At 37.3% G+C, this 17,824-nt stretch overlaps 1 protein-coding gene across 1 annotated transcript in view; it reads left to right on the forward strand.

Moving 5' to 3' along the window:
- Window positions 1–17,824, forward strand: part of LOC149792877 (NADPH oxidase 5-like) — a 58,675-nt gene that overhangs the window by 7,193 nt on the left and 33,658 nt on the right. Inside the window, exons 2-6 of the mRNA XM_089966673.1 lie at window positions 4,562–4,898; window positions 7,597–8,403; window positions 14,526–14,637; window positions 16,024–16,174; window positions 16,980–17,190. Coding sequence (XP_089822799.1) covers window positions 4,729–4,898; window positions 7,597–8,403; window positions 14,526–14,637; window positions 16,024–16,174; window positions 16,980–17,190 — 1,451 coding nt within the window. The 5' untranslated portion in view covers window positions 4,562–4,728. The remainder of the gene's footprint in view (window positions 1–4,561; window positions 4,899–7,596; window positions 8,404–14,525; window positions 14,638–16,023; window positions 16,175–16,979; window positions 17,191–17,824) is intronic.

The following is a 17,824-nucleotide window of genomic DNA, read 5'->3' on the forward strand; positions in this document are numbered from 1 at the left end:
GGTTTGCAGAATAGACGTTTCATCTATAGGTCCCCATTTCGGTTTGCAGAGTAGACGTTTCGTCTATAGGTCCCAATTTCGGTTTGCAGAGTAGACGTTTCGTCTATAGGTCCCCATTTCGGTTTGCAGAGTAGACGTTTCGTCTATAGGTCCCAATTTCGGTTTGCAGAGTAGACGTCTCGTCTCTAGGTCCACATTTCGGTTTGCAGAGTAAACCTGTCACATATAGGTATCCTCTGCGTTATATAGAGAAGACGTTCTATTTATATGTCTCATTACTGGCATACATACGAAATAATGCATGTATAGGTCCTCTCTAGGGCGCAATAAGGGAATAATATATGTATTAGTCCTCTCTGCGATACAGTTCTAGATGTGACAAAGTGCATCTTTATCAAATATACAACTTTTGACAGTTTTATCTTGTGATACATTTCTATTCAACTTTTACAAGTTTCATAGTCTGATATTAAATGGTTGCTTTATATACATTTATTTTTATAAACTAAATTTAGACATGTATTTTTTGCAGAAGGGTGTCAACTCCTCTCATAGTCCTCCGAAAATATATCACAGCATCTATGTATTCATGCATGTTGTTGTTAGAAATGACACCTTTATTTATACAGGTAACACAAACAAGAATCTGGGCCAACCAGCTTACGTTCCTTCTCTAGCAAACAATATTCATGTTTAAGAACACATACATATAATACAGATAAGAAGTGAATTATAAAGGCTTCTACCATAGACGTGCCCAGATTTTCTACCAATTTTGTTTTCTTCCTTTGTTTCCTTGTATAAAGTTGTGCTTATTTTCACGGCTTTAAGTATGTGACTTTTGTCGTTTGGAAAAATCACACACCACTTTCAACGCCAACTATATATGTCGCCACCCTTAGTTGCTGCCAGTAAATTTGTATGTACGAATTGATTTGTTCTCAGTTTTGTCCATGCTACTTTCACTTACCACCTTCGGTAATCGCCACCCTAAAGTGTAATCGATGTACAAATTATATCTCAATAACAATAATGAACATCAAACATCTGCCATGTTTGTAAGTCGGAAAGATTTAATGTTATTTAAATTGTCACTGGCCTGGGGTAAAGGTGATAGGTATTTGGTATTTGATAATTGCTATCTATTTATCCCTAGATACTAATAGTGCGTGGCACGGTGCTTACCGCCAGCCACTGTCCCAGCCGAACTTTCTTGAAGACGAGTCATGACAATATCCAGTGTAACTTAACCCCAACAACAAAGGTCACTGCTAGTGCAATTAGATTAATGGAACAAATGCTTCTGTAAGCCTGGATGATATCGGTGCCGCGTGATCCTTCTGCCAATTTGGATGGATGGATGGATGGATCAGACGAACCCCACTTATCTGCCACTCGATCACCCACCATTTTCATACCTGCACGAAACTAGGCCGGCAATGGATGGAGCACTGTATTTGTACATATATTCCTATTTGGACAGGGTGTCGAGGTAGTTTAGTTGATAGAACGTCGGACACATAATCTAAGGGTCAGTTGAAGGTTACCCGCCAATGCCAGGACAAATATAATGCTTCAGTGTGTCCATGGGAAAGTCACTTTTCTCACATATCCCCGGCAAGATACAGTAAATAACGTGTTAAGAAAGATGTTAAAGGACACACGGTACTAATGATATGGAAAAATGGGAACCAGCAAGGAAATGGGTATATATGGGATTGGCTGACCAGGATTGGTTAATAATGTAAGTTATATTTTAGGAAAAAGAATCTTTTGAGAGCTGATCCTTTTTGTAGGTGAAAAAAACAAAACAAACAGAGACATTGTTTTATTGACGAAATTTCAGTACTTTAACAGTCTTGAGTTTGGAACACTTATTAGAAAAATTAGCACCTGACTCTTTGGTGCGGAATTGAAAGCACGTGTTTCAGATATATGCAGGTCCAGAAAATGCCGTGGTTCATATCCTTTCCTCTACACAGAAGCTGACATCCAGGTTTCATATATACTGATTAATATAGATGTGATCATGAGCACTCAACAATTTTAAGTTATTGAATTTTTTAAGATCATGGTGTTTGCATAGGTTTACTATGGGAACTGAATTAGTACCGGGAGTCATATAATCAGAAGAAAACAATCCAAATATTTGGAATACAATAAAGTTAAACGTGCATGAGAACTAAAATCACGTACCTAGTTACTTTGATAAATAACCTGATAATTGTGCCATGTTCAGCTTAAGTAAGTATGGAGATATGCGAGATGTTTTCCCGCGTAGATCAATTTTTTGAAAAATTGTAAGTAGAAAAATGGTATATTGCAATGGGAGAATCGCTGAAGATAGACTCCGTCGAGATGTGAACCATTTTATTCTTCGTAGTTTCAATAATAGTCACCCACAGGTCAGGTTTGGCTACACCTGAAACCGTAAGGAATAATATATGTTAATACCCATGACTGTTGACTCAGAATGAACAGTTACACTTTGCACCTTCTGGAATGTCACTTCTGCTGAATCAGACAGCCAAACAGATATTCTCATCCTCGGCTGTTAAGGCAGATGATGAGAGATGAATGGACGGCACCGGGCTTCAGCTTAGGTGCAGTAAAATTCCACTTCATCCGGAATTGTTTCCAGACGTCATCACATTGTACTGCCACTGGATTCATTCAGGTCTAAACAAGTGGGTGAGGCGACTTTGCGCAAGATGACCTCACTTAAATCCAACTCATGGATAAACCCTGACATTACTTCCCTCCCCACCGGATACCAGTGGTGGTGGGCCAGCAGCAAAGCAAGAGGCTAAGGGCAAATGGTCGCTTTTCACAGGATAAAATCAGCTGTGGAATTCGGTCTCGGCCCGGGTCATGGAGCAGGAGAAGAGACAGACAGGATATCCGAGTGACCATGAGAAGTGCTGAATGCTTGACTTACCACAGGTTCGTGTTAGCCTGGCTCAGTATTCAGAATGATCCCAGCAGGCTATCGCAATGCATGCTAGTGATCAGTGACCAAAATGTCTCCAGATTGAATCAAGGGATTGTGTAACAGACATTTGTCGAATAAATGTGCAGTCATCCATATATTAACTCAATTTTGTCTTCGAAAATGTCGAGCAACAGTAGACATCGTTGAAAGACTCAATAACATTCTGAATCCTATGCAAATATCATGGCTGATTTGATGAGAACGATAACTCCTTACAGATTTTTCTGAATTATAAATATCGACTACTTAAGGCCAATTTGTTTTAATAAGAAATGTCAGATAAATAAGGCCTGTTTAGAGGATAGCACTTCATCAATCAAGCCCTCAACAACATCAAGAGGTCTGTCCTATGCAACGTCAGAAAGTTACAAGACTCATGAATGGGCAATAAGACAGATGAGCTCCAGTTCTACGCGGACAGGAATGACATAAAGAAGATCATCTCTGCTGCTTTGAAGGTAATGTACGGGCTATGGTCATTCGAAACGCCTCCAATACTGAATGTTGAGAGAGCTGCAGACTCACTAACAAAGATAGGTCAAAGAAGGTCAAAACACGAGAAACATCCTCAGCCAGCAGTCAAATATCAAGAGGAGGAAGAGCCTCGCTCGGAAATCAACATACCACTTCCTGATTCTCCAATGCTGGCTGAAGCTGTGAAAGGAATCGACCTGCTGACAAATGGCAAAGCGCCAAACACAGATTCTGTACCAGCCTGATGCTTGTTCATACCACATAAGCTATATAAATTCTTCCAGCTCCAGTAAATTAAGAACTATACCCCTGGAGTATAATGATGCATCCATCGTTCACGTACACAAGTGGAAAGGCAACATACAATCCTGCGAGAGCCATTGGGGCATCCTTAGTTCACGTGTACAAGTGTAAAAGCAACATACAGTCCTGCGAGAGCTATTGGGGAATATCATCGTTCACGTGTACAAGTGGAAAAACAACATACAATCCTGCGATAGCCATTGGGGCATATCCTTGTAGTCAATAGCCTTCAAAAGCCTCATCAGAATTCTGTTGAATCAGCGTCTGTGAGGTTTCAGGAAAGGACGAAGGACCTACATACATAGTGTTTGCACCTTTTCAAATACGACTGATTGATAAAATGCCACAACTAAGTGTCTGAACTATTCTTTGAGTTTTATCACACATTGAAAACTAGATTTACCTCTTGGAAGACTTAATTATTTCAAACATTCCTGACGATTGCGGATAATTGGACTATTTTTGGTCTAAGATATCACGTGACCTACAAAAAAGACTAGAGAGTATTCGTTTCTATATGACTCCAAAAGAACATGTTTTGAATTGACATGTTTCAAATACATGTTTCGAATTGACACGTTGGAACATATGTTGCGAATTAGCATATTTTGAACACGTACTGCGAATTAATGTTTTAAACACGTGTTGCAAATTTACATGTTTTTTTTTTTGTTGTATTTTCTTTGTCGGTTCTCTTGGGGGGGGGGGGGTAAACAATAGCTGCCATGGTAAAGTATGTCAGTATGTGTAAACGCTGTGCTTGTTTCCAATTTTGTTTTTTTTTTTCTGCAGAGTCGGATCCAGATGGCGAAACACATCTGATTGTCACGTAATTTCCAGGCGATTTAAATAGTCCATATTTCATCTGCTTCAATTCTTCTGGCGGACTGGAATATACCAGTAAACGGGATTTTTTACGCCGTTTGCACCTGCAAGTAATTCCCTCATCCACGGATTCAATGGACCATCAGAAAGCCTATCAGCAGTTTGGACCGGGAAGAACAGTGTTGTCCTTGAAACGATATCTACCTCTGCCTAAGATAGAAAATGGGAATGAGGTCGATGTATACAAGACCGAGGAAAAACAGGACGCATATCAGAAGCAACTGTCACAAGAATCTTTCCGAAGGTTAGAAAGTTTTTAAAAAAAAATTTTTTAAAATAAACGCATGAAATTTTGTGTCCTTATAAATGGTCTAAACTCGTTATGGTTTCATATGGAAGAAGACTGTAGACAGGGCGATTTATGTCTCCCACTCCTTCATTTTCAATATATGTGCAGAGATTTATAGCTGACAGTCAGTGATGTTTGTTATTGATTTTATCCATGCACTAAAATTAACATTGCTCAGAAAACGTAGAGTCAAATTCGAAACGATATCATTTACTAAAAGAGTTTAGTATTGAAATATTGATTATGTTTTTTCAGTCGATATATCGTGTATATCATCAATAAAAAAATTTAAATCCTTTCTGGGCAAGTGCTTTTAGAGTCTTCCTGGACTTAAAAGGAAGGTAAAAATAAAAATCATGGTCAACTCTTGCAAAGGCACACACATTATATATATATATATATATATATATATATATATATATATATATATATATATATATATATATAACCAAATATTAAATCATAGGCTATTATTATTATCATTATTATTATTATTATTAACTTAAAAATGGTTGCATGAAAGGAATATGAAATGAGCATGGTTTGTGAATCAGGATGGTACATGAGATAAATAGTAAGTATTCTCTGGAAAAAAAAAACTTTACACACTTTCACTGTATACGTTGTGCGGTTAAATTTTATAAAGAAAAAAATAAACGGAATCAAGTATTAGATTGAATTTTTCATTAGCCAATTATAAACCAATATATACTTGACAAGAAAACAGTTGTAGGGTAATATGTGACAAAATGATCTGGAAATTACGAAATACCATCTGCTCGACGAAAGCTCACAATAAGCTAATCGAAGTCAATTATGTCTGCTTTCTTACAGACTTGGAATTACACGGTAAATTTAAAACTTTTTAGATATAAATGTTGTTAAAAATGTTTTTCTTTAAAAATCTTTTTCTTTTAATATTGATTTTTGTTTTTTCTATATTTTTCACTCTGAAACTCGAAGTCATATTCTTTTAGATTTGCAAATCTCTCTATCTTGTTTCAACAAAATTCTGAGGCGGATTAAAAAGAAACGTGTATATGCATTTAATCTGTTCTTTTCATAAAATAATATTTATCTTTAGAGTTGGCAGTAAGTTTAATAAAGCTATGAATGTGTTGCTGTGTTAAGCTAAGCAATATGTTTACACGTGTAAATTTAAAGAAACAAAACCACACCATATATTTAATATTTTAAGAAAATAATTACACATGATTGTTACGTCGAAAAATATATTGCTTGTAAAAGTTGTATTTGGGGAAGATTTTAAATAAGATGGCTTTTTCATAAGTATAGAGTAGAGACAGAACATTTTTTGTAATTCTGAAGGTGTCGGTATTTGATATAGAACCATAACATACAAGTCTGTGATTCTTAATCCATATTATAAAAGTCTAAATTACTACAGTGGCAATGTTTAATATCAAGACGAAAACAGTTACATGTGTTTATAACAATTCTATTTTATAATTATCAATCCAAATCATGATTAATAACCCATGGAGGAGAATGCATATATGTATGTGTGTGAGCGCGCGCCTGTGTTTATATGTGGGTATGCGTGTCTGCGAAACTTCGAGGATATCTTGCATCCTTTGCCTTGACTAGGACTTTTTTTCTCATTTTACTTTCTATTTTATTTCCTTTCTTCTTTCACCCATCAAAAATAATCCCCACATAATCTCTCCGTATCTTTACTAATATGTGTTAAATTATACACGTCAAAGTATCTGACACCAGACTGAGAGTCTCTTGGCACAATTCAACCTTGACCTTAGCTTCAAGAGTCAACCTCAATCAAATGCTTTGTGGGGAGGAATATAATTTGAAGAATAAAAATGATCCTAATGGATTATCTTTGATCTCATAAGATATATCTTTGCCCAGATATGCATTATCTCTTTGCCCAAAGATAAATTGATTGATAAGAGTGATAGATGAAGAATGAAGATTCGACTTTTATAGGAAATAATACTGAGTGTTAGTGTGACTAGACTATGCAGATGTTTTTCAGTTAATCGTGTTTCTACCTCTATGTACGTTTCCTCATTTTCTTCGGAAGTGACTGGGTAGGAAAATATATAGTAATTTGACGGTCAGTGTTTCCTAAAACACCCAAAAGCTATTAAATAAATATTTTTTCTAGTAAGGGATTTTTTTTAAACTTACGCTATTTTTGGTAAAGTGTCGTTCAATGATAATTGTCATTAAAGCTTTTTGAAAAGGATCATTTATTGTCAATATCAGTTTCAACAAAGAAGAAGAGGTGACCGATGAATCTTTCGAAAACGGACTTCGAGTGACAATGACCTACACATTTGATGACCGATTTCTTCGTTAGCAAATCAGTTTTCTACATCCTCAAAACATAAATGCCGACTTTACGTTGATGATATTATACAATACAAGAACTAGAAAAGAATGAATAAATAATCCAGTCAAATAGCACATATATCACTCGGGACAGCCTCTTTGTGTGTGGGTGCACTAGGGACAACCTATGTGTGTGTGGATGCATGTGTATTTGTGTGCTCTATATGAATGATTGACAAAAAGAGCACCACTCAGGGTCTAACTTTTTTCCCATGGATGCAAAAGAAAAAACCATGAGTTTGTAGATGAATATTACAATGATTATGTTGTCTTTGTTCAGGGTTGGAAGTCCAGAATGGTCTAATGCAACGCATGGAAAACAAAGTCGCTCAAACACGAAAATCATCGAAGGAAACAGCGGCAAGAAACTCATAGATTTAAACGAAATGAACACCCGTAATTTAAACGGTATAGTGAACCCCGCGTTCGTACAGGATACTAGAGATAGAAGTAATGTGACAGTCATCACAGTGATAAATATTCCAGGCGATACGTCTGAAGAGAACACCTCGCTGTCTATGTCGGGCAGCCGCAGCAAACTCATAGATTTAAACGAAACGAACACCCCTAATTTAAACGGAACAGTGAACCCCGCCTTCGTACCAGATACTTTGGGTAGAAGTGATGTGAAAGTCAACACAGTGGTAAACATTCCAGGAGATACGTCTGATGAAATCAAATCGCAATCTAGGTCGGGCAGTTTGGGAATGAATACAGACACTCAGAATCAATCCAGTAATATTGACATGTTTTCTGAGGATCGAAATAAAGCTGAATCCCCAATCACGATCATAGAAATCAAGCCTAAAACTGAAAACGATTTCAACGTTCGTCACGAATCTGACGAATCTGACGGCGGAAATGTGGAAGAGGAAGCCAGCGAGGACTTGACGGTCAATATAACCGAAGGAGGCGATCTAGGACAAGCTGAGCTGAAAGTCGGAGGCATCCGTAAACCTCCATGTGTAGAAGTTGCAATCAGTGTTGACGCTGAGAAATATCAGCCGCCAGAAGCTGATATAGGATCATCAAAAAGGCGAATGGTCATCAAGGAACTGCTGAATACTGATTCCAGTTTGGATGCCGCGTATGTATGATTGTCGTATTTGTTCTAATATAATGCGCACACACCTACATACACCGTATCTCTTGATGTGATGGCGCATTATGACCTGTCAAAATCCTGATCAATAGTTTTCATATTTATGTATGCATTGTACATGAATATATACGATACGTGGAGTATTTCGTATCGGACAGATGGACAGTTTAATCGTAGATTACAAAATCAATGAAAATTCGTATCCATTGATGTAACAACTAGTACACATAGTTCTCTTCTTTACATACTTTTTGTAATGTTTTGTTGTGACCGGAAGTTAAGTCCATCATGACACAAATTAAGTGAAGCTTCATTTCAAAAGTCAAGGTCGCATTTTCAAGGGCAAAGCAGCATCGTAATATATGTCGTAACTTTATATTCAGGTTTTTGCAATGTTTGCTCCAATCTCTGCACGCAATCTCTCCTTTTAAAAAATACTTCTCATGGAAAAGTTTTTTACTTATTATTTTGTACAGGTATTTTGAACAAATTTGCTCTACAGGAGTTTTGTTCCGGTTTATTGTACAGGTATTGTATACAGGTATTTTGTATAAATTTTATTGTACAGTTATTTCGTACAAATTTGTAGTACAAGTATTTTTGTAAGGATAGTTATTACAGGCATATTGTACGAATGTGTTGCGCAATTATTTTGTACAGGTTTTTTGTACATCCGAGGCATTCCAATGCTATATAGTTATATTAAATAATATTTTAATAATACTAGGGAATGTATTATAGGGAGTCGGTGTTGGAAAGATATTTCTAAGCCATATTAACTATCCATCTTTCGGGGGCAAAACTTAGAGTTTACAGTATTCAAGAAGCTTTCTGACATAACGGATTAGTTTCGCAAAATGGACACACACACACACACACACACACACACTGTTTTTGAACCTTGGTATACGTCTCTAGTACAAGTAGACAGAGAAACACACACACGTCAGAAAAAAAATGAAACAAGGTAGAAAACTATCACAGGAGTATGTGGAAAAGGACTACTGCACTTTTGTTAGGATTTATTAGAAAGACGGTGAAACTGACAGGGGTTCAGAGCTTGCCAGCACATGTATATGGGCCATACGTATATGTAAATGAATAAAATGTGGCACAGAGCACATAGCGCGTGCACCACCTTGCAAACCCTATTTGACAAACTTGTTATGCCAATGAGTAACAAGCGTAAACCCTAATAAATCGTATGCAATCCGAGGTTGCTTCTGAAGTGTATTGCTTTGTTTTGTTTATATCTAATGGATACGTATGCATAGTCACGAAGGTTGTCTCGTCTACTCTATTTTTAATCATTCGATTTACCAGCATTGTTTGGAGTAACCTAGTTAATTTCCTTCTCACGAAATAAAGTATGTGTTAGGTCTGCCATATGTTTTATACAGTGTTAGGCTTGAGGTAACTTAACTACAGCATGTATGTAAATTCATTTGGAAAGTCAGTGTCCATCATTAAAGGTGTAAAGGAACAGTGGCGTCGCTGGGGTGGGGGGGGGGGTGCGGGGGGTGCGGACCGCACCGGGTGACACCATCTCAGAGGGATGACACCAAAATGAAAAATTGCAAATTTTACAGAGCACACACTGCTCGGTCTAGTCGGATTTCATAAGCTGATAACCGATCATAGTTAAATACATGACTAGCAGGCACAGCAGTGGCGTCGCTAGGGGGATGCGAGTGGTGCAGACTGCACCGGGTGACACCATCAGAGGGGGTGACACCAAAATGACACTACTAAGGATTCTGTATGGTCTGTTACGGAAGGAGGACCATGGGGGTGACACCATGAGCTACCGCACTGGGTGACACCAACCCGAGTGACGCCACTGTAAAGGAATGTAATCCTTGTGTGAGATCTTGCTCTAAGGAAGTAAGATTTATTTCCCATTAAATGTTACTGATAAGCTCAACTTGGCACATCTTCTGGACTAAATAATCTTTGTAATGATAGGGACCATTAAAGCTAAACTCACAACTGTTATTTCCTTTTAAGGAAGTAAGATTTACTTCCCTTTACATTGAATTGATCGTTAGAGCTAAACTCAACTTATTTTCTTTTAATATATGGTGTGGCATGTGGTACAGGGATTGTTGGAGTTTCCCACGATACGGATTTGTTATGTTTGGGTTTAGGACCAATGTACAGGCAAATGGGTTCAATATTATATTCCATTAAACAATATGAATAATATGTACAGCAAATAATTAATAGACATACTGATTCAGTATTCATTCCATTATGTGAATAATATGTGGTAGTAGGGAAATGCAAATGTGACATTTTCAATACTGATCCTGGATTGAGCCTTCTGCCCCCCACCCCACCCCAACCCACCGTGATTTTTTCCATATTGCACTCGCTAGTACATTCAAATGGGCGACTATACGCGAGAAACAAGCGGTTTCGGTGATCGCCTGTGAGGGACTCTCACGACAAAAAACCTCTGCGCCTCACGCTGGAACGTAAAACTGTTATCGATCACGAATCTATCACTGGCATAAGTGGTGGGCTTGTAGGAAACATTTAATCTTAAAAATGTCTGTTTTTTATGACTATAAATCAGAAAGAAGAATAAAAATGGTCTTGGAATACAATCCTATGAAGCGAAACGTAACCACTGCTGATGTGAAATATAAACCAATTACTGTGCCTGAACTCGCCCATGTAACAATCTGAGATGGAGAGTTATCACACAGAGGAGTGACATGCGCACACTTATGTGACCTTGGTAATCATTACACTCAAAGACCAAGTATATTTAAAGAAATAATTGTTCATTCCAAATAACAGGCGATGGATTACAATTGTACAATAGATTCATTTTCACATCAGAACAATGAATGTGGGCCATGTACATGTTTTGCCATCTCAGTTAAATTTAAGTATAAGCTATTTCATGTTTCACTGGCTGTTCATGATTGCGTCATCGTCAGATGATTGCGTCATCGTCTTGTTAAAGCATACTCAGAGTTATCTTGGACCCTCTTATGTTTCAAGCATCCGATGATTCGCCAGGCATCTAGTACTTCTCTATGATCAATGAAACTCCCCACTCATTGTCGAGCTTGATCTGGGCACAATATTCTTTTCAGGAACGACGATGTGGTGATTGACCTGCAAGACAACAGGAGGATATTTTCCTGGAAATGGCAAAATAACTATGTGACGCTACAATGCGCGCTCATGCGTAAAGCTGGGACGACTACAAAATGTTGAGGATATGTTGTGGAGTTGTCTGGCACGGGCTTGCCAACATTCATTCGATCTGGTGCGCCACGACCATTTGTGGGATGAGTTTCGGAATATGCTTGCGAGTGTCAACCTTGGGACCACCGGGAGGAGGCTCTGCCTGCCGAGTAAAAACTAGTGTGCGGATTTGGAAGCATGCGTCTGACTAAATAATTTGAAAACTATGATAATGTATCTATGGAAGAAACTCGTAAGTAATGCGGTAGCATAACCGGGCGACCTACACAACAACGCGTCAGCAAGCAAATGGTAAATCTACGCAGTCACATAGCTGTTCACGAACGTGTGAAATATATGCTTCAGTCGCTAAAAACCGCACCGCAGGAGCTCACAGAGGGTTGCCAACAAACGTTTGCACCGCATATCCTCGGGCGAAATTGCGAAGGAGGTGCGAATATCGCGAGCGCAACGACCGTGATCATGGGAACATAAAAGAGCAATTGGTTCAATTCTCAAGTCATCCAAACACCCCAAAGATAGCAAGAAAGCTTGTAGTTGATGGAGAGACTCCAACAAGACAGATTTAATGAGAGGCGACATAGGGGCAATTCACGAAGACATCGATGAAACAGAGGTAACAATCCATCTTCCACAATACAGCAACCCTAGTCCATGTCAGAGTTGATTACACCGCCTCCAATACTCAGTATGATGTGCCGTCGAAAGATGTAGAATAATGCCATTTACTTCTTTTCCCGACTATTGAAAAGAATATGCAAAAGGAAATTAGAAAAATTGTTCCAAAAATGAAGAATCTAAACATTCCGCTAGGCGAGTATTTCGGGAGAAGTTTGAACAGGATAAGTCTTCAGACGGCATGTTGGAGACATTTTACAATGAAGATAATGAATAGAAAGGTCAGACAGATAGATCTCATTTGAAATTGATTGTTATTGAGTGTGTGGTATCTTTGCTCAAAGATCTCTCGTAGATTGTGCGACTACAGGCAATCAGCGGGTCGATGAACCTCGTGGACAGGTTGGAAACACTCAAGGGATTAAATCTCGCAGGCAATAAATCACCAAAAGTTATCAATGAGGTCGAGTTGATTTGTCAGCGGTTCCTCTCAGACAACATTGATCTCCATCTGCTTCACACGTTGCCATACACTCGTATATCGATGATGACTTCTGAGGTCCTTCCAATTCTTCCCGAAATCAACAGTGTAATCCTTCATATTGTTGCAAATACACCTCTTAGTGTCATATTGATGATCACAATCTCATCTATTATTCCAATTTGGTTCACAATCGGTTCCCCAACCGAAGTATAAACCGAGAGCAACGGTAGTATCATGTGAACAATACCCGGACTACTTTGCCAAGAAAATTTCCGTAATGTGTATGCAAACAGTTATCCTTTCTTTGATGACACCCACACCATACATACGCATTCGAATGTCGTTTTATTATTTTATTAAATATCGGGCCTTTCTCTGATGTACAGTAGAAGTACAATGCACATGTCTCTTCTGGTTCACGAGGGAACCGGGATTGCTGCAAGATAGATTCACAGGCGAGGGACTAATCAACAACATACGACCAGGTGACGCATTCGGGAAAACTCCAAACATGAATCTTCCGTGGCAGCTATGGGTTCTACACATGCAAGGTTTGTTTTTGGTAGCTATCGCAGATGGTATTACATGTTAGATTAACATGAATTGTGGTGTTGATCCCAACAATACGATATGGTATCCTGCACACATAATTTGTGTTCGGAAATATATGTTGGCCAGCCTAAGAAGACGAGCGTGTTAACCATATAAATATATATATATATATATATATATATATATATATATATATATATATATATATATATATATATATATATATATATATATATATATATGTGTGTGTGTGTGTGTGTGTGTGTGTTCGCCTATGCTGATTTTATAATTTTGGTTTGGTAAACATGCAGCACCGTCTTTGGACCTTAGCTATGTTTGAGTCAATGTCGTACACGCACGTAAGAATTTCCATAATGCTCTAGGTTGAGCTATCGCCCGTCGAGAACACGAGAATGTTATTAGTGTAAAGATCATCGAATGACCACGGTCGAATATTAAGCCAACTGTAATAAACGAGCAACAGCACTAGTGCAATCTGAACTGGGCTGGATTGCCCGGCGGTGACTGGTTTTTGAAGATCCACTTTGAAAATCCTGGTCTCATAGATGTTGTCATGCAGCTACATCGATGATTTTACTGACCTGCAAGGGCATTGTTGCTGTTTGGTTCTATCAGCAGTACTCAAATGACTAAACGTAAAGGCAATGCTGAGAATTGGCTAAAAAAAAAATCTGCGATAGTCCAGTTGATTCTAGATCAGCTACGACGTCTAGTTATTTGAGCATAAGCCAGCACAGATTATTTGATTGCAAATGCGGCAATGGGGTTGGTTTACAGTTGTAGACAGGCCGAACGAGGCATTAAACGAAGCCAAAAATGCTTAAAGTTGAGGCCTGCCTCAATTTAACCGATATAGCATTCGACATTGAAGCATCTGCATTTATAGATCGAACAGTCAGGATTTTCAGTAGTATTCTTACCCCAAAAAGGAGCCTAGTGAAAAAGAGAGTTCTGGACCATGTTGGCGTCATGACAATGTCTGATAGCTTGGTGTACAGATATGAAGCAGATGCTCTAGTGTGGACATGGAGTGGAGAGTGTTTGAAGTAAAAATGTAATTTTGTTTTTTTAAGATTCTTATGGTTACATCTATTTTTAGCGTTCTCATGGTTACATATATTTATTAACGTTCTCATGGTTACATCTATTTCTTTACGATCTCATCTTTACATTAATTTTTAACAATCTCATGGTTACATCTATTTTTTAGAGATGAAGATACGAACTGGTTGAATTGGGTGGAGAACGAATTCAAACGAATAGCTGGTGATGACGGCGAAATTAGCTTGGAAGAGTTCAAAAGTGCTCTCGGGCTCATGAAGGTATAATTAATTAATTTATTAATTAGAATAACTCTGGACAAAATAATCTCGTCTTTACTCGAACCAAAGGCAGTAAATTCGATTTGTCAACGGACTTAAGAATACATTATCTTCTGAGTAAAGAAATTTTTATGTAAATTCATGAGAGCCACTCATTATTTAGTTGATAGGGCGTCATCTTTACATATATTCCGGTCTCCGGTGACTTGCGTTAAGTTTTGCGTTTAGCTCAGTTCCTATGATTACGCTTTTCAATCCGGCCAGTGTCAGTGTTCTTGTTAATAATTGAAGTATACCACGAGTTCTCAATAATATTTATAGAGCATCCTTGCAGACACCAGTGATGGCTTCGATAGCTCTATCAAGTTGAGAGAGGTTAAAAATATTTCGACACAATAGCGGATCCCTAATGTGTCTGTCCTCGTAAATGTAATCGGGTCGACAGGTATGGAAAGCAAAGTCATTAACCAGTTTATTTCATTTCCTTTCTAGATCACACTTTCCACAAGCAATTCAGCAATCTGAATTAAATCAGAGATTCCTTTCCACTTCATCATCGTCTTTCTTCTTCTTCATCATCGTCTTTCTTCTTCTTGCTGGCAAGTTATAATAGCATTTCCATATTTCCATCCCATGTGATGGCAGTCAATATGTTTGCGCGGCTTCCTACCAAGACGATTTTTCATTGAATTTACCTCTGACTTCATAGAACTGAGCCTCAAATGATAAATGGCGTTAATAGTTTTCATTTTGGTTTCATATCGGATGGTTCGATGTACCTCATCGATCATGGATTGGGGACATGTGTCTATATAGTAACTGACGTGGATGATGAAGACTGAACTTTGAATGTCCTCATCTTGTGCTATAGAAGCTTGTAGAAAAAGAAAGGATCTTATGACTTTTATCTGCAATGATTGGAGTAAATATGGGGTATTATTTCTTTAATGAAAATTAGTATTCGAGTCAAATAAATCATTTTGTTACCTAAATATGTGCACACAAAAAATAATAAACATACGTATAAATAAATAAATAAATAAATAAATAAATAAATAAATAAATAAATAAACAAAACCTGGTTTGCACATGTAGCCAGGCATATGGTCTTGTTCAGTTAAGTTAAACCACCTTCTGTATAGTGGATTTTTGGATTGGGTGAGAAAGATCAGCTCTGAAGCCAGCAGTTGTAGGTTTCAGAAAAAAATCGATGAATAATGTGTGGCCTTATGAAAAATAGTTTCATAAGTTACAACAATGACATCACCATCAGCAGCAATAACATCCAAACAGCTCCTGGATCTCTCTGGCCTGCGTAGAAATTTATCATACTGCAAAGTATAAGAAAGCCACTTATGTAAAGCACGTATGCTCCTATTTTTTCAGTCATTCTTCGCTGAGAGATTTTTCGAACTGTTTGACCAAGATGGAAGTGGTTCCATTGAAATGAAGGAACTAATGGATGGTTTGCGTATGCTGACGAAGGGAAATCCCGAGATGAAACTTCATTTTCTGTTCAACGTTTATGACGTTGATGGTAATATGATTCAATTAAATTCTAATTAATGAATGAGAAACTTTGCAAAATTTTGTTAAATGGATATACAAATGTAAATATTTTTCAAATGCATGTAATGTGGACAAGAGTTGTGTTTACTCGCTATATTGACATTTTCAACCCATAAGGGAAGTTTTAAGTTTAAGGGAGTCCAGAAAAATATATTTATTCGAGTGGGCTTTTTGGAAAGAGATTCTCCTTTATACAATACTAATACTAATAATAATAATAATAATAATAATAATAATAATAATAATAATAAAAATAATGGAATAATGGCAATAATAATAACTTTATTTTCTGAGGATTCAACATTTGGTTCCGAATCAATCAAACATTCTTACAAATGGTCCTCCATATTAGAAAACTCATAATATAAATACAGTTTATTTGAATGAATACCATTCTTACGTACTTACTACAGAGTCTGACACACTCACATGCAATCATAAAATATTCATTCACACACAAATCAAATCGAAACAGCCGTAACGTATTCATGTAGATTTGGGAGGTTGGAAGGTGGTGGGGTAAAAAAAATAGTTGGATACCTCAATTCAAAACACTGATAAGGAATTTGCCCATGATATTTTTCACAAAGTACGAAGTAGACCACAAATCGTGCGAATGGAGATTGGAACCTGGAGTTAGGACATATATAGCGTGTTTGACCAGATGTACAAGCGTATTTTATACTTAGATTTCTTTTCGATTGTTATATATCTTTTAAATTTATAGTGTTTCAAAAAGTATTTAGTTCACAAAAAGTTTGCGCTTATTATAGGTAGCGGCACGATAGATACAAATGAACTCAAGACGGTTCTAAAATCCTGCATGGAAGAAAGCTCCCTTTCACTGACCGAGGAGAACCTTGACAATCTTACACAGGCACTATTTGAAAGCGCGGATGAAGACGGAAGCGGCACGATCACATTCGACGAACTCAAAGCAGAGCTTGAGAAACACCCCGGATTGTTAGAAAATCTGACAATTAGGTAGCAATTTGTAAACTTATTTAACTAATAAAAAGATCGAATAGACATTGGTCTTAGCCAGAAAAAGTTATTGTTTTCAGGAGATATTTTTGTCGTATGTCGTGAAAGTGGTAGTTTTTGTACAAGATATTTTTAGGCGAAACACAATTTCAAATTCATGTTTGCGAATCAGAGTTTATCAAACTCTAAGGCTTTCATCGCTTGATCTGATAGTCTGACATACACGCAAAATCGAAATGACGTAATTAGCAACCTCTGGTACAGACACAATATGTCATGCAGGTAAGAGTGCAATCGAAATGACGCCCAAACACTGAAAACACCTGCCGAATGGATGACAAATGCCTTCTTGCTGTTTCATACTTTTTACTACACTAAGCATTTTTTGTTATCAACACTTCGATATCCGTGTATGGATAAGGATTTAACTCCATACGTTCCCAACAAAAGATTCCGTATATGTCTTAAGATAGATATATATATATATATATATATATATATATATATATATATATATATATATATATATATATATATATATATATATATATTCTTCAATAATTCATAATACATACGCCATGCTTTTCCAATATTGCAGTCCATATATATCAGTCCATGCATATAATGATAGAGC

Source organism: Sinohyriopsis cumingii, chromosome 8, assembly GCF_028554795.1.
Source record: "Sinohyriopsis cumingii isolate HCF-2022 chromosome 8, ASM2855479v2, whole genome shotgun sequence".
In the NCBI taxonomy this organism is placed as follows: domain Eukaryota; kingdom Metazoa; phylum Mollusca; class Bivalvia; order Unionida; family Unionidae; genus Sinohyriopsis; species Sinohyriopsis cumingii.